The following is a 22,019-nucleotide window of genomic DNA, read 5'->3' as shown; positions in this document are numbered from 1 at the left end:
GCCCCTGTGGGTTTCTGAGACTGAAACTTTTTAAAAATCACTTTATTGGGGGCTCATACAACTCTTATCACAATCCATACATACATCCATTGTGTCAAGCACATTTGTACATTTGTTGCCCTCATCATTCTCAAAATATTTGTTCTCCACTTAAGCCCTTGGTATCAGCTCCTCAGAGACTGAAACTCTTTATGGGAGTAGGAAACCTCATCATTCTCTCGTGGAGCAGCTGGTGGTTTCAAACTATGGACCTTGCAGTTAGCAGCCTAACAGATAACCACCAGGGCTCACCTTGAGATAGAGAGAGAGAGAGAGAGAGAGAGAGAGAGAGAGAGAGAGAGAGAGAGAGACTAAAAATCCATAATAATAGAATACAAATCTGAAGAGATTAATGGAGTAGGGTGTTCTAAGAGCTTTGCATTATCCAAGAAAAGAGCTAAGGTGTAAGGGATTTTTAGATTGCATAAACTATCTTTTTTTGTGTGTGTGATAATCCTAAAAGTATAGAACCAGGCTCTAACTTTCAAACTAGTATAGTGAAAATTGAACTGATTTTTTAAAAATTCAAAAGCAGATAAGAAAGAAACAGAACAGTCAGCAAGTACAAAATGTCACTAACAAAGGGGGTCAGAATAGCACCACTATTCAATTGAACTGATTTTTTAAAAATTCAAAAGCAAATAAGAAAGATAAAGAAAGAAACAGAACACTCAGCAAATACAAAATGTCACTAACAAAGGGGGTCAGAATAGCAGTACTATTCAAGCAGGAAAAACATCACAGATCACTAAGCATCACAGTAGCTCCTCATGGGCAGACAGCCTCATCTTTCTCCTGTAGAGCAGCTGGTGGGTTTGAACTGCTGACCCTGTGGTTGGCAACCCAATGCTGAACTCATGAAAACAGCAAAGAGTTGTTGACCAAACAGGACCCAAGACGGAGACATTCTCATTTCCTCCCAAATCCCATGACACCCCCAGTTCTCTAGTTTGGGGGGGGAGGGGAGGGAGGCGGAACAGGCTCCATGGGCAAAATATTTACCATCTTCCTGGTGACTGTCACTTGACATCTCCCTCCTTGCCACTTGCTGCATCTAAAAGAAGTATGAGAGTTTCGGTCGAAGGGAGTGCATGGGCAAACCGATGTGAACTTATTAGACCAAGCGTTCAGAAGACTTCCCTATTCATGAGGAAGTCCATCTGTGCGAGATAGAGACACAGACCTTCACATTAGATCTCCCATCTAAGCGTATGAAGCGGATCAGACTAGAGGGCTTCTGGAGTTGCTTGAGACTCCTCTAAAATGTAAAATTCTCTTAGGTGGTAACCTCACTCTACTGAGTTGATTCTGACTCTTAACAAACCAACAGGACAGGGTAGGACTTCCCCAGCGGGTTTCTGAAACTGTAACTCTTTATAGGAGTAGAAAGCCTCATCTTTCTCCCATGGAGAGGCTAGTGGTTTCAAACTGTTAACCTTGCAGTTACCAACCCAATCCGTAACCACTGCACCACCAGGGCTGCTCGCAAGGGCAAGACAAGCAGATAGCTATTTTCCTGATGGCTCAAAACCCAGAAAGCTGAGGTGCCTCCAAAGTTTCTGGGCGCTGTGATGGTCTGAAAATGAACTTGAGACCCATGGAGGCAAGAATGGGAGCAAGAGGGCAAGCACCTAGAGCTTGCTCGCTCATCTTAAACGATGGTAGTCAGTGTCTTCTTGGTAATCAGACATCATCAGGAATCATTTCCTGATTCCTTAAACTGAAAGAAAGGATAGCAAGTTATTTCTTTTTCCACTTTGGAGAACTTTTTATTTTTTTTTAATCTTAGAAATGCTACTTAACCTTAGACACGCAATTGGAGTGTCCTTTGTCTCCATTTCCTTTAAATGTAAGATTTTTTAAAAAAGGTATCAAGATTATTTCTAAGGTGACTACATAGTATTACCAAAGGGAAGCCTACTAAAATCAACTCTTGTCTTTTTATAAGATGTTATAGACTCAAACTGAAAAAAAAAATCTTAGTAATTTCCCCCAGTATTGGGGTTAATTATCCTAATTGTGGGTTGACTTAACTTTCTCCTTCATCGGGACTACTTTATCAGAAATCTCACTGATCGCATAAACTTATTTTTTTAAAAGTGGGGAAAGGGAAGAGTTGAATCCAAAGTACTCAGTTCTGTTCCCTGTATCATACTCATGCATATACATTGATAGTTGCCTCCCCTCCCCTACCAATATTTTCACTGAAAAGTCATTTTTTCATTTTGGGTCTATCTTGCCTGATAGCTCTACCTCCCCACCATCCACAATGTCTATGCTTAAAACAAACAAACAAACAAACAAAAAAAACTCCTTAAACTTTCCTTTTTTTTTTTTCCCACCAAACAGTTACCTGTGAGGCAGAAGTAGAATGTACAAGCAGCAAGCAAGATAACAAGAGGTGGAGATTTTGAGTCGAGAGGGGAAATTTTGAAAGCCCCTAAGTTGGCATCCCTGTTGGAGCACCCAAGTGCTTGGCATAAAATATTTACCTGCATAATGTTCTATTCATACTTGGTAATAGGTTAATGCGAGAGGGGAAGTTAAAATGAAGCCTGTCCTACCTTTCCTGAAAGGATCTAAAATGCCTTCATCAAACAAGTCCTCTTAGAGTTTCATAAATAGTTTGTGAGTCCATTGAATTATTAGTACTCATAATTGATCAGTCAACAGATCATCTGGAAAGGGAATACATTACCTGTGTCCCCAGTTGGAACGAGTCTAACTTTGGATCTGGTATACTGTTGCCCTGGGTTGCAGAAGTACTCTTTAGGGAATCCTTTATTTCCCGGTTGGGGAGAGAAATAAAAAGTCCTTTGTTTGAGTCTGTGTTAAAAGAAAAGGCAGACAATGAAGCACTGACCAGACTTCAAAGGGCGTGTGGATTATGGAAAGATACTGGCTAGGAAGCCCAAGATTGAGATCTCTGACGGTGGCACCACTTGGAAACCAGGTGAAACTGGGCAAATCAGTTGACCTCTCAAAGTCTGTTTTCAGATTTGCAAAACAATCTGGGTGGATTGAATTAGGACACCTCCTCCACCCCCCTCCCCCAATAGCCATTGAAATCCTAATTCCTATACTGGTGTGTGGGACACATTTAAATTACAAGGCTGGCGAATAATGCTGAAAGTCTCATGGACTGCCGAAGAGAACAAATAAATCTGTCTTGGAAGAAGTACAGCCAGGATGTTCTGTAGAGGCAAAAGGATCATTAAGATGTCGTCTCATGTACTTGGGACAAGTTGCCAGGAGAGACCAGTTCCTGGCCAAGGATATCGTGCTTGGTAATGTAGCAGGGCAGCGAAAAAGGGGAAGCCCCTCCATGGGATGACTGACAGTGACTGGAACAATGGGTTCAAAGGTCAGCACCCTGTGGTGCTGGCACAGGACCAGGGGCTGCTGCACTCTGTCCGCAGACTCCATGCCACCTAACAACATAACAACAACATAGGTGTGGGGTGCTGCTATTTGGAAATAGTATTTGTTATGTTAATTAGCTCACACCCAAATGGGATTGGTTCTTAATCTAATCACTTCTGAGTCATAAAAAGAGCCGATGAGACACAGAGGCAGGCCCCTGGGGAAGTCGGACAGCATCCTGATGACAGACTCAGATGGCGCTGCAAACCCAGGATCCCCAGGGCTGCTGGCTACGGGAAGCTTGAAACAGACAAGGAAGGTACTCTTCCATGAACCAGACTGAATCTGGACGTGGCCTCGTGAACGGTGGAACCATCCATTTCTGTTCTAAAAGCCACTCACGGGAGGGATCTGTGTGATGACAACCGATGGGGTTAAAATGAGATCATTGATGAGAGAGGGCTTCATCAATTATATGCTCAATGGAGGATAGGAGGCAGGCAAATATCCGGCACATTTCTTAAGAGACTACAAGATCGATTGTAGCATCCATTCAACAAGCTCGGCTACCGGCGCTGGGAACACGCTCCTGGGAGTATACATCTCCAGGACTCTGATGAGCAGCCTTTAAAACTAGCCTGGATTTCTTCATCTAAAAAGGAAATAACCAGGCCTATTTCACAGAGAAGGACATGAACTCCTGAGCTTCTGGTGTATGATTAGAAAAACAACTGTAAAAATAAAAACAAAACCTAGTATCCTACACACACACACACACACACACACACACACACGAAACGGTTATCCAAAAGGGCCTGTGCGTAATTCTGTAAGGCTGAAATACTTGCACAAAACTTCCCATACATTCCTGATAAAGACTTATTATCTGCTTCTGGGATTTGAGACCTTCTGGGAGAACATGGAAGAAGAGTTCTGCTTTTGTTGGGGGAGGTGTTTGTTTCGAGTGGAGCCGCGGGTTGAACTCTGAGCTCCCCGGCTCGTCCTCATCCTCATCCGCTTGCGTTGGCAACAGAGCGCTGCTCTAAGTCAGTGCAACAGAGCTTTCAGAGGGAAGACCAGACTGCCAGCTTCTGAGAACCAGCCCCGCAGCCCACGTGCGGCTCCTCGGCGTCTCAGGTTTCTGGGTCGCCTCCTGGACAATGCCCTACTTAATCTCAAGCTGCCCCTCTGCCCCGAACTTAGATGAAACCCCTTTTCTCAAAGTGGCACAGGCTCCTAAACCTTGTTTTCTCGTCCCTTCCACAGTGGCAACACTAAAAAGGCCATGGCTGTGTCCACCCCCAATTCTCAGTTCAAAAGCACACACAACAAGAACTGCAGTCAACAGTGACTTCGGGCTCCAATCTCTTATCACTTGCCCTGTGAAACAACACCTCTCTTACTCCATCCTGGTTTTTCTACCAGATGCATGGGCCCCTCTTTCCCGATCCCTGATCCCTGCTTGGAGTAAAGTGAACCGTCCGAGGTTCAAACTCTTTGCTGATGAGATAGGAACCCAGGTGGGAGGTGGGGGTGGGGGGACAGGGAGCTGGCTATTGGTGGAGAAAAGGAAGATGCACAACTCCAAGACCGCAGTCAATGCCAAATCGATGTGGGTTTTGCCATGTATATTCTCCACAACACCCACATCAGGAACATTTCTAAAAGTCATACCCAAACTATGGGGGGAAATTAAAAAACACAGATTATGACTACAAAAGAGCTGTTTTGTCTTGAAACATCTTATAGATTGTTTTTGTTTTTGGAACTGCCACAAACCAAAGCATGAACTGGAAGAGTTGCTTCGCACGGCCTGCAGGCCTCTGGGCTGAGCTGGATCCCCGAAGGCGTTCAGAGACTGGCGTGTACAGCAGAGCGGTCTCCATCACTGGACACGTCACTACAGACTGCTCGCATTTTGTTACGTGGCTTTAATGTCTTCCCTGTTGGTGGTGTTGGTGCCTCAGGATATGTTTGCCTTTTCAGTCTCCTATTAAGAGGAGCCCCGGAGGTACCAGAAGAGACGTGATGTGGGTTTTGCAGAAACGAGGAAATCTCACCGCAATCAAGTTCATTCTGACTCATGGTGACCGCAAAAGACCGAGTGGAACTGTCCCTGTGGGTTTCTGAGAGGTCACCTCTTTACAGATGTAGACAAGATTCACCTTTCTCCCTCGGAGCAGCTGGTGGATTCGAACTGATGACCTTGTGCCTTAGCAGCTCAATGTGTATTCCAGCATGCCACAGAGCCCCTGAAGGAATCAAAGAGGTTCACTAAAAGGATGGATCCTGAGCTGGGTTCTCAGAAAGGCGTGGGAGTGTGAGTAAGGAATTCCAAGCGGAGGGAGTCACCTGTGTTCAGAGAAGAAGCAAGGAGGGACATTTGTGAGGCGGGACTGGCTTGTTTGAGAGGAGCCCGGGTCACGTGTTGAAAGAGCAGCTATTGTCCTAGGTTAAGCTGAAGAGATACCTGGTGGCTGGGAAGAGCTTTGTGTATCAGGTGAAGGCATTTGGACCTAAAGCGGTAGGCAGGCAGAACCACGGGAGTTTTTGAACATTAATTAATTAATTATCATTAATGATCACCACCGTGTTTTGATGAGGACAAATATGGCTGCAAAGTACAAAAGGGATCCAAGGAAGCTAGCACCCTGTGCAGTGGTGAAGAGGACTTTGCCGGCCGCCGGAAAGAGTTACAGCCCAGCACTGCCGTTGGCTGGGTCACCAGGGCTCCTGAGTTCACCTCTTTGGGTTTCAGTTTGCTTACCTGTAAAACAAGAATCGTTAATCAACTACCTTCAAGGTTGTTGTGAGGATTAAATGAAATAACAGAGGGTACTGGACCTGAGCTCACCCTCAGTACAAAATAGCTATTAAGCTGGCCTCTTCAGAGGCCATTAGGAAATGGGAAGGAAATCCGTCCATTGTGGGTCCTACCTCGGGAGAGGCACGTTCCGCTGGGTTTCCGGGGATGAGCAGCCTCTAATCAAAATGTGATTCCCAGCAGGGTGATGGGAGAGAGGTGGCAATTCTGATGGAAAGGAACCCCCAGAGGCTTTTTAGGGCTGGCTCATTTGTGGGGTGCAGGATGTTTGTTTTGCTTTGGGTCGTTTTAAGCATGAAGGCCTAGAAAGTTATATAGGGTGAGCCTGAGGGTATCCTGCTAACTTGTCACCTGCTGGACCAACAGATTGAAGAGTCATCTATGGGAAGCGTGACAGTGTGGAAATGGATGAGAGCATCAGGAGCAGGGAGCAGAGTCAGAGCAACCTTGCTGAAAGAACCTCAGACTCCTCTTTGGAAGTAGGGGCCAAGGAAGAGGACCCTTTGAAAGTCACGGATGACATGGTTAGACTTAGGAGGAGGACCAAGACAGTGTCATTTCCTTCCCCATTCACAATGACTGCTGAGAAAGCATGATTTTGTGGGGTTTATTTTATTTTGATGTGTCCCCCCTTTGGGTTATGTCTCCCCATCCCAACAGTTTTATTGGCATATGCGTTGCATAGCATACGATGCAAAAGTTCAAGCACATCCGGAAGAGTTGTACAATCACCACCACAACCCGTTTTAGAACCTGTTCTGCATTCCTGCACTCCTCATCATTGGCTCCCCCTCCCCCTCCCCCAGCGCCCTTCCTGCCTTACCTCCAAGGACCCATTACTGTCTCTATAGATTTCCCTCTCCTGGATTTCATACACAAAAAAACATTACAATACAAGCTAAACTAAAAGAGATATAAAGCTTCAATAGAAAAGACCATACTAAAACTAGAACAAATTCCAATGGATCATAGGGAGAGCGAACGATAGGTGCTGAATTTTAAGCTAACTCCATTGGCAACGATCCACTTTCCAATGTGCTCTGCGTGTTAGCAGGGTATTCACATCCATTGCCTTCTGCCAAGCAGGTGTTTACAATCAAAGCTCTGGTGCTATTCTCTCCTTTAGATTTAGATTATACTATTTATAGTCCTTGGATCACACAAGCTGGTGTAATTCTTCCATGTGGACTTAGTTGATGCCTCACTTTAAATGGCAGCCTGTTTGAAAACGAGCCTTTAAGACAAGATGTGATTCTTTCTGATAGCTGGGTACCATCTAGTTTCTTCACCACACTTGGCAGTATAGCACCCACATCTTCAGTGAGCTCTTCATGAGCTCTACCATCAAGTAGGGCCATGCCATAAGAACAACTTGTTCTTAGATTGGGGCTAGAATTAAGTGCAAGACTCCCATCCATTCATGCATCTATGGCTTATATACTTCTCTGATTCACCTCGGAGACATCATTGTCATTTTATATTAGAGAACAGTATCAATCATCCCCTTATTGCGTTTTTGGTGAAACTTTACACAGCCAGTGAGGTTCCCACTTGACAATTTCTGCACCAGTTGCTCAGTGGCATTAATAATGTTGGCCACAACTGGTGACATTCTCTTCGTGTCCGGTTTGGTCCCTCTCCAGGACTAGTTTCTCCGCCTACTTAGCATCTCATTTTTGCTTTGGAGTCGCTTCCGACCCTTTGGTCTCATGTTGGTGGTTTTTTAAGGGCACCAGTCTTAGGGGCGATAGCCTTTATTTTGTGCACCACTCTGCTATTTCACAAAAGGGTGGCCTCAGGGGTCAGTCTTGGTTCTTGGTTTCAGGTGTCTCAGGGAAGCAGGCTCAGGGAGTCCTCAGTTCTCTACCGTTCCAGTTGGTCTGACTTTCTTGGTCCTTAAGACGGATTTTAATTCTCCTGGCCTATCCAGGATCATCTATTGCGCCCCTTCAGAACGTTCCACGATGGCGGCCAGGTACCATCGCGTTCTTCTGTTCTCGGGCTAGCTGAGGCTGTGGCTCCTAGAGACGTCCTTTTTCTCTGCGCTTTGGGTTACCTTCTGACTGACGGGCCAGTCACAAGCTTTTAAGGTCCCAGGTACTATTACTTCACTCGGATGCAGATCCTGACCCTGGAGTGCTAGGTCAGACCAATGGACGGCGTTGTCCGGTGAGACGGTGGTCCTACGCGGAAAGCATTCTTTCTGAGCTACTGCAGAAGGTTCCCTGTTGGCCGGTAGCATGCTCACTAATGTGGCATGCCCACGTTAATCATATTGGATTACCAGCAGGCCTGACAGGCAACACTCCCCAGGGATCTAGCACAAACACAATTTTTTTCAATAGAAAGCCAAGCTTCTTAACCTTTCAAAGAAGCAAAACAAATTATATATATATAAAAGTCCAGGCAGCAGCTGGAGCTTCCACAGAGCTTTATAAATGACCCGCTGTCGGGAAAAGCAGTGTGTTCTCAGCCAGGATGGTACACACAAGACCATTTCAGCCCATGAAGTGAGTCTTTGTGAGTGCTCACCATATAGCATCATGCAAAGGAAATCTAATTCAGCTCCTACAAATTGAGGTGGTCACATAATGCTTCAATGTACCTTCCTCTGTTTGGAATTGAGATATCAATGCAGATACATAGAAATCTCCAGGTCTGTGCACATTTCATTAGAAGAACCTACCTTGTCTTCTCAAGCTGCCCTTTGGAAATTTCTGTTCAGCTCTTTTGCTTCATCCTTCCCTCCATTTACTTTAGCTATCTATGACCCCAGAGCAGATTTCAGAAGTCTCTTCTGACGCCCACGTTGATCTTTTCTATTTCCTGTCTTTTGGCTTCTTCATGGATCTTGTTCTCGATGTCCTCCCACAGCTCATGGGGTCTCTTGTCATGAGTGTCCAATGAGTCAAATCTGTTCTTGAGATGTTCTCCAAAGTCAGGTGGAATATACTCAAGCTTGCATGTGACTCTTGTGGACTGGTTCTCATTTACTTCAGCTTTCACCTGAACTTACACACGAGGGAGACATAAAGTAAAGTACTATAAGGAAAGGTGCAAAGACCTGGAGTTCGAGAACAAAAGGGAGGGGCATGCTCAGCATATGCTAACCTGAAAGAGTTGAAGAAAACGTCCAGGCTTTGAGCTGTCAAATTAAAAGACTCTCTGAGCAAAATATTGAGTCATGCAGGAAATATCATCGAAAGAAGATGGAAGGAATCAACAGAATCCCATCGCAAAAAGAACGAGCCAACTTCAACCATTTCAAAAGACTGTATATGACCAAGAACCAATGGGACTGAAGGAAGAAGCACGAACTGCACTGAAGGCCTTAGCCAAAAATAAGGCTCCAGGAATTGATGGCATACGACCGAAATGTTTCAACATGCCGATGAAGCACTCAAAGTCTATGCTAAGAAATTGGGAATAGAGCTACCTGGCCAATCACCTGGAAGAGCTCTCTATTTAAACCCTCTCCAAAGAAAAATAACTCAACATAATGTGGAAATTATCAAATAATATTAATATGTTGTGCAAGTAAAATTTTGCTGAAGATCATTCAAAAACAGTTGCAGCAGTCTGTGGACGGAGGGCGGGGGCTGCCAGAAATTCCAGCTGGATTCAAAGAAGGATAGGGGACAGCGGCTAGCACTGCTGCTGTGGGATGAGTCGTGGCTGAAAGCAAGGAGTACCAGAATTGTGTCTACTCGTGCTTACTTCTGTTTAATTATGCAAAGGCCCTTGACTATGTGGATCATAGTCAACTATGGAAAGCCTTGACAAGATTGAGAATTCCAGGACACTTCACTGGAACCTGCACAATGAACCCAAGAGGCCCTTGCTCGAAGTGAAGACTCGAGGCATTTGCGGCTGCAGATCAAGGATGGCGGCCTTCGGTACGGATTACAACTCAATAGAAGGGAGACCCAAATCTTCACAAGTGGACCACAAGGTAGCATTGTGAGAAAGAGAATAGAAACTGAAGATGCTAAAGCTCTTATCTTGTCTGGACCCACAACCAGTGCTCATGGAAGAGCAGTCAGGAAATCAAATGACACGTTGCATGGGGCAAATCTGCTGCACAAGACCTCCTGAAAGTGTTGAAGAGCCAAGGATGTTACTTTAGGACCAAGGAGCACCCGACCCACGCACGCCGTGTTATTTTCAAATGCCTCACATTCATGTGAAAGTTGGACATTGGAGAAGGAAGACGGAAGAAGAATCCATACATTTCAAGTAGGGGGCTGGCGAAGAGCGCTGAAAGGATCAATCTGCCTCAGAAGAAGTCCAGTCAGAGTTCTTTGGAGGGGAGGATGGCGAGACTTTGTCACACGTGCTTTGGACACGAGAGACCAGCCCCTGGGAAAGGGCATCATGCTTGGCCAAGTAGAGGGGCAGCAGCAAAGAGGAAGACCTTGACCACATGGATTGCTGTAGAGGCTGCGTTTGAACAACGAGTTCAAATGGAACAATGATGAGGCTGGTGGTGTAGGGCTGGGTGGTGCTTCGTTGTATTGCATGTTAGGTGCCGACTCGATGGTTGGCACCCGATGACAACAACCACCTAGAAATCAGGAGAAAGACATGGCCGTTTGCTTCTGAAGGGAGTCACAGCCTGGGAACTCCTAGGGGGCAGTTTTCCTCTGTCCTTCAGGGTCACTGGGAGTCGGAATCTACTCAGTGGAAACGGGTTGGGCTGGGTTTCGGGTTTGTACCTAGATGAAGACTGGATGGATATAGACCAAAATAGCAGGTGTAATTCTCTTTGTGGGGTAGGCTGTGATTAAAAGGTTGTTCTTCGTGCTTCTCCCTATTTTCCAAAAGTGTTACCAAAAACTTGCATCAACTTTGAAACATACACAAATAAAATTCTACTTAAAATGGAAGAACACAGTCCATACTTCCTGACTCATGTATTGAGACTCATGAGAAAGGGAAATAAAAATCATCCCTCCTCCCAATGTACTTTGTCATGAAATAGGAAATGACTTGTCAATAAGTGTCCACATAGATTAAGCCAGGAAACGGAAATACTGCATATCCTAGTGAATGTCTAATCTTTATCAAATTTATTGCTGGGATTTTAAAAACTGATTTCTAGAGTCCGTATATAATTCAGTAGATCCTCCAGCGGGAGAGAGACCTTGAGACAGAAGAAAGCTTTCTCAAGTACAAGGGCAGCTGATTATCTGGTAGCAGAGTGTCAGGTTCACCCCAAAACAGGGGCAGAAGACCCAATAAATAAGGTAAGCAGGGGCTTACTTGTGCTTACTTATTAATCTGCAAGGAACAGTTTGAAAGTTTTCCTTAGAGATTAGTAAGTAAGTACAAGTAAGCCCCTGCTTACCTTGCTTTGAAAGTAGTCCCCGTAGATTAGTAATTAAGTACAAATAAGCCCACGCTTGCCTTGCCTCCTGCTCCATCCCTGTCAAGGATTATACATCTGAAAAGAGGCTTTAATTCTGTAGAAAGGCACTGGGTCACTGGGAGAGATGCCACCTCTACTGAGAAGACAAATCTCTGATGTGGTGAAAAATGTGGAACTATTCATTACAGGTGAGTAAGAAAGCATGAGCCAGCCATGCTTACTTTGCTTCTGGGGTAATCTGACACTACCCACGAGTACCCTGGGTAGCTTTATCGTAGCCTGTGGCATACCACTTTCTTCAGCTTGGACTGCCAACAGTACCAGCCCTGCTGACTGGCGCCATGCCCTGGGAGGACCCTAGCACAAACGGGAGGTTTCTGTAACCGCAAAGGTCTGAGTGGATCCGTCTAGAAGACCCAGGGGGTGAGCTGCCTGAAGAGACCAGACTACAACTTCTTTGAGTAATTCAATCACCTTGGCAATGCTCAGAGGCCCAGCCGGACCGGCCATTCCATTCTCAGGGTGGGCTAGTGACGTCAGATGATGCCCATGAACTAGGACGCCCTGACTTCAGTTTGTGCTTTGCCGGTTCTTAGGTCAGGCCTGTCCAACAGGGTCCTTCTAGCCATGGGAGGAAGGAGGACAAATACAGGTTGGCAAATCTCTATGGGCTTCAATTCGCTGGCATCTCCCAGCTGTTCTTTCTCCCCAAATGGACCGTGAAGGCCAAAACAACTAAGCCTCTGTATCATTTTATGATCGTGGCGAGAAAACGTACCAGTTTCCATCCTGTTTTCAGCATCAGAAATGGCTTTGGATCTGTCATCTGTCACACAGTTTTTCACTGTCTTCTCCCTAGAGCTGCTGCAGAATTTATTTAATAAGTAACGGAACCAATGTCTTTCTTTAACACTCAGAAGAGGGTTGCTGAGAGCATGGGTAAAGGCTGTTTAAAAAACATGGATTCTCGGTGATCAGATTTTTTTCTTCTTCACAGGTCTGGACCAGTGGTTCTCAACCTTCCCAATGCCATGACCCCTTCATATAGTTCCGCATGTGGTGGTGAACACCCCCAACCATAACATCATTTCATTGCTACTTCACCACTGCCATTTTGCTACTGTTATGAATCGGGCAACCCTTGTGAAAAGGTCAGTCAACCCCCAAAGGGGTCGTGACCCACAGGTTGAGAACCGCTGCTCTAGAACACATTCATTGAACTGGATTTCACAAATATTTGCCCTAATTGAAAGTGACTTTTTCACTGGGGATCCTGACAGAAAGGACACCATCCTTTCACCTTTAAAGGCGGAAGCCAGGACTTTGTTCTCTGATACAAACTTCAGTCTAAAATTTCGACTCTAAATACTTAAAAGAGTAGGATACTTTATCTTATGAAGATGCTACTGCCAAGAATCAGAGACAACTGTAGCCCACAAGTCTAGGAGCCCTGGTGGTGTAATGGTTATGTGCAGGGCTGCCAACTGAAAGGTCACTGGTTTGAAACCACCAGCCGCGCACCGCAGGAGATAGATGAGGCTTTCTACTCCTGTGAAAAAGTACCATCTCAGAAACCCATAGAAGCAGTTTGACCCTGTCCTATAGAGTGGCTATGAGTCAGAATGGACTGGAAGTTTGCTAGCTACAAGTTAGAAAACTACAAGGAAGGCAACTGTTTGCACTTGACTGACAGAAGTACGTGCAAGAAGTCCAGGCAGGCTGATCTCTGCAGCAGACTGCACACCTACCATTTCCTTTCACTATAAGCCAACTGCCTCTCCTCTCCCTTTGCGTTTCTCCCCCTTATTTATTGATTTAATGGCTTAGTTATTGTCTGGTTTCAACAAAAACCCTCCCCTAAAGTTGGAAAGCTTGTAATGCATTTGTGTTAATAATGGGTCACTGAGTAGCATTTTACCTGCCAATCTGCTCCCATCAAGATTACAGCCTTGGAAATGGTTCTGCTCTGTTCTATGGGGGTTTCTCTGAGTCAAACCCGACTCACTGGCAATGATTTGGGTTTCTTTGTTTTTTAAGTGATTAAAAAATGGGGCTGACCATCAACCTGCCTTACTAGAAAATTTATGCAGCTATTTATATCAGTTTAGCTCTGTACTTTTATAGAAAACACACTACCCCCAATGCACTTAAAAAATAGGAATTAGCTTGTATAAAACACACATCAAATAATTGTTAGAAACATTCCAGTTTGGTCGATTACAAAAAATGCCTATTATAAATAATCTAAAAAAGGAAGTAATCCAAATATTCATCCACAAACCGCCATTATGTTGATTGCAACTGACAGTGACCCTAAGGACAGGGAGACCTGCCCCTCTGGAGCTTGAAGACTATACCCCTTTAAAAAAAAATTAGTTTGTGTATCACAGAGCACGTAAGTTCGGTTCAACTTTACTTTTCCTCTTTTTATTTTCATAACCACTCGGATCAGTGTTTAGGGTTAATGGGTAAGGAATCTGGAGGGTTTAAAAGGCTGTGACCCTTCTCACTCTTAAATTATTAAAAGTAATTATTATACTGTATTATTATTATTTCCCCATTCATTTGTGGAATATAACACATATAAAGAAAAGCATATGATATATGGTTGTAATATCACCTCATCAAAACAGCGACAGTATCCCAGGGAACCCCCTCGATATATGGTTCTTTCTTCTCTCTCTCCTCCTCCCCTTTGATGGCAGTAGAAAACCGCATCTTTCTCTCTTGGGGAGTGGTTTTGAACTGCTGACTGTGCAGTTTGCTGCCCAACTCGTAACCCACTATGCCACCAGGACTCCTATTTATCAACTAGTGAATTAAAAAAAAAATTACTGCCCTTGAGTTGATTCTGATTCATAGTGAGCCCACAGGGCAGGGTAGAAATACCCTTTGTGCATTTCCGAGACTGTAACTATGGGAATAGAAAGCTTTATCTTTTCCCCAAGGAGAAGCTGGTGGTTTCAAACCACTGACCTTGTGGTTAGCAGCCCAACACATAACCACTCTGCCACTAAGGCTCCTCCAACACATTGTAGCACACCAGCCAGTAGAATACTCCTCGGCACTAAGATGGGACAAAAGCCAGAGAGGTGTAGACTCTGACCATTGAAAGCTAAGTCAAAGGAGCCAGACACAAAGTGTCCTCTTACTCTAGTTCATGACTTTCTGGAAAAGGCAACACTTTGCTAAATCGGTGGTTGTCGGAAGCAGAAGTGGAGGGAGGGGACTGACTACAAAGTATTCCCAGGGATTTTTTTTTTAACATTGTATTGTGTTTCGGGTGAAAGTTCACACAGCAAATTAGTTTCCTCTTCAATAATGTAAGCACAGATTACTCTGAGCCACTGGCTGCTATCCCCGCAGTGTGTCAGCAGCATCCTGTCTTGCCAGCTGCCCCCCCACCCCCTGCTCACCTTCTTATCTTTGAGTTTGGGCAAATGTACGAGGCACACACTGTATGGGTGTGACTGTTGGCTTTGTAGACCCATCTAGCATTTGGCTGAAAGGTGACTTCCAGGAGGGAAACTTCAGTTCCAGGTCCAAAAAGGTGTTTTAGGGCAACGGTCTCCAGAATTCTTCCTGTCGATCAGTTCTGTAAGTCTGGTCCTTTTTTTTTTTTTTTTTTTTAATGAATTTGAGTTTGAATCTACATTTTCCTCATTCTAATTGGGACCTTCCTAGTATGAGTCAGAATTGGCCCCACGATAGTGAGTTTGTTTGGATTAGGACCCTACTTAGAGCGGTCATTGGGAGCAGCCCAGCGCCATCCGGTCCTGCTTTCAGGCCAGAGGAGACGGGTTCCTCCGACCCGTGGACTCTGGGGGAGCTGTGGGGGGTAATGAGGATGTTCTCTATCTTGATTTGGAAGTTCACTTGCCCAAACTGAGAACTGCACACCTTAAAAGGGTGAATGTTACCATAAGTCAAGTCACCCCGATAACTCCAAAACTCACTTCCATTGAGTCGATTCAGGTTTATCGTGACCCTGCACCACAGACTAGACTGCCCCACAGGGTTTCCAAGGCTGTGCGTCGCTATGGAAGCCGACTGCCACATCTTTCTTCCATGGAGCTGCTGATGGGTTCAAGGTACCGAGCTTTGAGTTTGGAAGCTGAGCACTTCAACCACTGCACCACCAGGGCTCACCTTCTGGACACCTGGCTTTTGAAAAACAAGGAACTAAGGATGGTCTCAGGGGGTGACACGAGGAACCACAGACTGGGTCAGAGTAGAGATAAGCAATGTCATTGAAACGAAGGAAAAATCCCGGGGCGGTGGGCAGTGACTTCGTTCAGCCGCTCAACAAATTATTTCTTTCCCACTTCTTTGGGTCAGAAGCCCTGGTGGCACGTAGCTGGTGATACATTGAGCTGCTAACTTCAAACCCACCATCTGCTCTGAGGAGGAAGATGAGGCTTTCTGCTCTCTTAAAGGTTGACAGCCTTGGAAATGCTAGGGAGCAGCTCTAAGGTGCCCTATCGGTCGCAGAGAGTAGAAATCCACTTGATGGCAGTGAGTTTGTTCTGTGGGCCAGGCAGTGCCCTACAATGAGAACTACAGCAATAAAAGAGCCAGACGAGGCCCTGCTCTCCCGGAGCTGGCGTCTAGGGAGGTGAAGAAGGCAATAAGCAAGTAAACAAACACAATATGTATGGAGAAGAATCAGGTTGTGAGGATATGTTCATGTAATCTAATTGTTTTAAACATCTTACATAGGAAGAAAATTAGTGTAAAATAGTGACGATGTGTGTGTGTTTTCAAGTTTTAGTGATATATATATATATGTATGTATATATATATATATATATATATATATATATATATATATATATATATATATATAGAGAGAGAGAGAGAGAGAGAGAGAGAGAGAGAGAGAGAGAGAGACATCCATGCCTATATATCTCACCATAATACAATGAATATTTATTTCTGAGTGGCAGGATTAGGAGTTACTTATTTTACTCTTTGTGTTTTTTCAGTACTTCCCAAATTCTCAGCAAACAGCATGTGTTACTTTTTCATTGAAATATCATACTGGGTTTTCAGTGAAAGCTAAGCAGAAGTAGGAATGATACTTCTACATGAGTCCCAGGCATGCAGCTGTCTGAAAGAATGTCCTCCAACAGTCGCAGCTGGTAAGATGGTGAGCGGGTGAGTGGTACCGGATTTTCCTGCATTCTTGAATCATTTGTAATGGAGTTCTACTTTTCAAAAAAAAGGTAAGAAAGCGACTTTTGAACAAAAGCATAGATTTGGGAGTGCTTAGTTTTGATAAGGGCTTAGCAACCAAAGCTGGAAACATCAAATCGTGTTAGAGTCTCCAGGTTAGTTTACTTTATAAAACATTTCCCTTCTCCGCCTTGAGCACGACACAGGTGATTTCTGCGAACAATCTGACGAATGGGCATAAACTTCACCTGATTCATGGACTGATTTATAACTCTACCAAGCTAGGATTGATGAGCCTTTATGAATAAAAAGTAGCCCATAATATCCCCTCATTGATCAACTGTGAACAACTACTCTAGGGAATGTATCACGGCACTGGTGAGTCAAAAAGTATTGTTACAAAAAATCATAGCTAGCTTCATAGAAACTTGTATCAAACAAACAAAAAGAAAACCCCAAACATGAAGCTATTGCTTTCTTGCCCCATCCTCCATCCAGGTTTCTCCTTTTCTGCAGGTGATGGGGTCACCTCTCTGACCCTTCCCCAAGGAATTCTGTCTCTTCAACCTGCACCATGGCACTTTGCACACCCTCCTGGGAGGGTGTTCCTTTGAGTTTGCGGAAACAAAAGAAGGCAGAAGAGGCAAGATCAGGGCTGTCCGGTGGCTGGGGGAAGGTTTCCCAACAAAGTTCTCATAGGGGCAGCCCCTGCAACCGCTCAACGAACAAACGAACGAGCAGGTACAGTGCTGTGATGGGGGAAGAAAAAGAGAACATTCCTTCGGTCAACATTCCTGGTCTTTTTCTCGCAAGGCAGTTTTCAGTGTTTTCTTAAAACATCTTCCTAAGAAGCCACTCTGATCATCCTGTGTCCTTAAGTGAGTCTATCAGGATTACTCCTTCTGAGCTGACCTCTCCGCCGGAAGCTTAGCTGGCCCGACAGGTCCCCTTAGACATCACTGCTCTGCGTGGACTTTTTTTTTTTAAGGCACGCTAATGAGACGAAGACAAACGTCTCCTTGAGAGACCGTGTCTGCAGCCATCCCCTTGATCACAGAGACACGTGGAAACACGTTTTGTTTGGAATAAATCCGTGTGTGTAGGAGCTGGAAGCCGAGGGCAGTGCCTTCCCACGTGCCCTGCTGTGTCCAAAGCAGACCCACAGGAAAGAACCCCCAGAGGGCCAGAGTCCCATGCAGCTACCTCACCTTGGGCGGGAAGAGCTCCTTTTGAATTTTTTATTCCTGATCTAAGGAGTCTTCCAACGTGTAGCGCGCTCAGAGAAGTTCGGCAGAAATTCCAGGAGTAAATTACAGAGAAGATAACACGGTAGTCTTTCAGATGCTTACCTTTTTTCCACCTCCAAGAGAAAGTTTTCACTGTTGCCCAGCTGACTGAAATGCAGCTTGGCGGCTTTTCGCTCGCTATCCCGAACGGTTCTGTCATCTGTGGGCAAAACACCGGGCTCTGAGCATGCTGCTTTTCTGGGAGTCCAGAGCAGGGGGTCAGAAAGCCACAATCACGCAGGTCGCAAGGGAATGCAGTTATGTTGTCACTGGAGCAGCCAGTCACTCAGGGAAACTACAGGGCATGCCATAGCAACAGCGGCCACTGAGGTGTCCCTCCTTCGGGAAAACAAACACCCCAACCAGGCCGGAGGCAAGGCTGAAGGTGACAGCATTTTCTGAAGGAGTCTACTTAGCTTCCCTTGATGACTGCAGGGACAAAAACGTCCCCCAGGCAGCCTCCCCCCACAAAAAAAAATATTAACCCACGGCCACTGAGTCACTTCTGACCCACAGCAACTGTGTGGAACAACTCCATACGATTTCCACTGCTGCATATCCTTACAGAAGCAGGCTGCCTCATCTCCCTCCCACTGGCCTTGAGGTTAGCAGCCCAAGGCTTCAACCCTTGCTCCAGGATGCTTAAAACAAACTAACTAACTAACAACAACACGTTTCCTGGGGAATGTGAAACAGAATTTTTTCATTTTCAACAAATGATAAGGAAGTCTAAGCCAGCTCATTTGGGGGACTATTTCTCAGTCCCTTGGCAACTAATTCCCCCAGGAGTTCTACAACACACTTGCCAAGTTGGGACACCTGGAAAAATCCATGTCAACCCGGAAGCATTTGTTTGGGGAGGAAGTGCTCCAGGAAGTGGTCGGCTGACCAGCACTACAGCTGGAAGGAACTGATAAAATCATAGATGATCATTTCATAAGCAAAACAAGGATTCACTCATCATCTATCCTGGCAGCACCGACAAGTTACGTAAATCCTGGGGAATGAGCGAGCGTCCACTCTGGGTCAGCATTCAGACAGGTTAGGAGGCGGTGGATTTAAGTAAGTCTCGGATGGAGGCAGGTTTGGGGGAGGAGTGAGTAGGGGGGAAGGTCTCACCCAGTTTCTCCAGAGTCTGCAGCGTATACACAGCAAAGAGCCTGTAGTCTGTATCTTTCCTGACAACAGGATTGAGCCTCAAATCCAGTTCTCGGAGGAAGGGTAAAGGCTGGAGGCGGGACACCTCCACTAACGAAGGGATGTTGTTATAATACAAGTTCAGGTCTTGGAGGGAGCATAAATACTGGATGCCCTGCAAGGAAAAGGTCATATGGTAGCAGGAAGGACAGGAGCGCTCACAGATGGAAACTTATCTATGACTCTCCGTCCCGAAAGCTGGTCCCCCAACTTGCCCAGGTGCTGTGAGAAAAAGAGGGTTGGAGCTCACATCCAGTCACTGGGGAATAAGAACAGGGCACAGGCATTCTAAATAGTAACCATTCACACAGAGGCTGCTCTGCCTCCTTTACAAAACCTGCTATCCAAATAGCTGCATTCAACACCCGACTTCTCTCGCTCCTAGTGCAACCCTTTCCAGTGGGAGCCAGGCCGAGGGTCTTCTGTACTTCTCTGATGCTCACCAACAACCTCTCTCTCCACCCAAAGCACCACCACTTACTATAGGAAAAGAGGTGGTGTCCCCCAGCTCTCCCTCTTGTTTCACTCTTCAGAGTTACAACCACTGCACAAGCTCCCAGCCTCTCATCAGTTCTCTTTGATAAAAATACTCCTCCTTGTCCAGGACTCCTTCTGTGGATGAAGCAGCCCTCTTTCCCCACTGAAAGGGCAACAGTTCAGCCAGGACAGAGACACCCAAGGAGAAAAAGCCACCGAGTTCTGCTTCTGCTGATCTGGCTGTTGAAATTAACTGCTCAGTGTTCATGTATTTGGTTAGTTAGCTGCTCCTACACATCCCTAAAGTTTGCTACAGTATTTCGGGTGGGGTGGGTGGGGAGAAATAGATATATATTCCATTTCCTATAAACTTTTGGAAGCCCCCTCACATATCTAATTACATATTTTAATTAGTGACAAAATAGCATAAAAGGAGCTTCATCTTTGAGGATTACTTCAGGGAAAAAATTTCCATCAGGTATTTCTACAACAATATTTTTATTCTCCCCATTTAAAATGACCCTTCACTCACTTCAGGAAACTTAGAATACTCAAGAGACATATACAAAACATTTCCAAAACAGAATCCTGCTTTGCCCACTTTGATGCATTCCTTTCCAGCTCTTTCCAATTCCAGAAACGTGAATATTATTTTTAATTATTGTTTTTTGAACGTGAATATTATTAAAAGGTTAGTGGTTAGGATTTGTCACCAGAGCTTTTAGATGACCCCACTAGAACCGCCTCGAACTGTCTACTGGCCCAATTCAAGTCATCCTTTCATTTCTCTCACTGTGAGAGTCAAGGGAACGTCTATTCTCCTCGCTTCTCCTCCCTTGACATGAATTCATGCGTTCCCAAAATTACAGTAGCGATCATCATACAACATTTCCTCTGGGGAAATTAAGCAAACTGGTTCAGAGCTGTTAGAGATTAATATATGCAGATAAATCCTATATGCAAAAAGTAGAAAACGAACACATTTATTAAGTGCTTCCTATAAGCCTCGCACTGCACTGGAAGTCTTTGAAATTGGCATTTTTGATTATTTTTGCTTGTCCGATTCATCTTCACAATAGTTTTCCACCAAATTTACAGAAAATTAAAGAAACGGAGTATAAGAGCAAATCATAGCATTGTCCATTTCCTATTTTAAGCTCTTGGTGGGTGTGCTCAGGCCAGTTCCTGCTCTCTGCTCCACCATCCCTTATCCTGGAAATCTTCGTTTTCCAAGATCATCATTTTCCTCAGCCTAGAAAAAAACCAACAGTAACCCTCTGGACCAGTGTCTCCCTGGACCACCAAATCTGAAACAGCTGGGCCCATCCTGAACCCACTCAGGGTCGACCAAAGAGATCAGAATCTCTCTCAGAGTCAGGTCTCATGACCTACATAGCTTTACAAGCTCACCTAGCAATTTCTTACATACAACTCAACTGTTGCCCTAGGCAACGATAGCTTAATATAGTTTACTTTGAATATAATGGAATCCCCCCACCACCAATGTTTTATAATAAACATTTTCTAACACAGAGCAGAATTGGAAGACCTTTCTTTTTTGGTGACTGGTATGAAATTGGTTAATTGGAGGACTTTGATAGTGAATAATACAATTTTATTTGGATGCATTTAAAAGAAAAACGTCCACACTCCCCAGGATGGCATTACCTAGCCCTTACTTCTTCCCATCCAAAATAAATAAATTGGGCTGACCTAAGTGGTCATAGAATATAGAACTTACCTTTAGGCTAGTGATCAAATTCCTTGATAAATCTAAGGATCGGAGATTTTTAAAACTTCTGAAGGCATCACCAATAGAATGGATTTTTCCAGCATAAGATCCCTGCAATGAAAGAGACTCCACCAGTTCTGAAAAGAGATCATCAGTACACAGATTATGCTGTCTGCTTGACTAAACAGCAGGGGAAATAGGCTGCCCTGCCTCCCATCTCCCGTCTGTTAAAGGTCCTGCACCTGAGGCCCAAGAGACCAGATCAGGTGTGGTGAAATTCTCTGAAAGCTCCCCCACCAAAATGAAAAGATGCAGTTCAGCAATGCCACTGCTAGGGTCTAGCCCTGTAGATAATACGCACATATTTTTGCCAGGATAATAGATACCATAAGGATGCCCACTGCAGGGCTATTTTAGGATACCAGAATTAAAGGGGGAGGGGCGACTACTCAAGGGCCTGTCCAAAGAAGAGTAGTCGAGAAGATCTAAGTAACTGTCCATTGACACAATGCTTAGGGTACTGGAACAAGTTGTACAAAAGACGTCACCTCCAGGCAT

The 22,019-nt window shown here is 44.9% G+C and overlaps 1 protein-coding gene across 1 annotated transcript in view; it reads right to left on the bottom strand.

Moving 5' to 3' along the window:
* LRRC36 (leucine rich repeat containing 36) overlaps positions 1-22,019 on the bottom strand; it is a 38,397-nt gene extending 16,378 nt beyond the window's left edge. Inside the window, exons 1-7 of the mRNA XM_075536723.1 lie at positions 22,010-22,019; positions 21,471-21,598; positions 19,175-19,367; positions 18,119-18,215; positions 12,373-12,455; positions 2,738-2,865; positions 1,042-1,093 (exon numbers count right to left, since the gene is read on the bottom strand). Of these exons, the coding sequence (XP_075392838.1) occupies positions 1,042-1,093; positions 2,738-2,865; positions 12,373-12,455; positions 18,119-18,215; positions 19,175-19,367; positions 21,471-21,598; positions 22,010-22,019 (691 nt within the window). The remainder of the gene's footprint in view (positions 1-1,041; positions 1,094-2,737; positions 2,866-12,372; positions 12,456-18,118; positions 18,216-19,174; positions 19,368-21,470; positions 21,599-22,009) is intronic.

The sequence above is a fragment of the Tenrec ecaudatus genome, chromosome 18 (assembly GCF_050624435.1).
Source record: "Tenrec ecaudatus isolate mTenEca1 chromosome 18, mTenEca1.hap1, whole genome shotgun sequence".
Taxonomy (NCBI): domain Eukaryota; kingdom Metazoa; phylum Chordata; class Mammalia; order Afrosoricida; family Tenrecidae; genus Tenrec; species Tenrec ecaudatus.
Note: the sequence above shows the minus strand (reverse complement) of the source record. Positions and strands in the feature narration are given on the sequence as shown.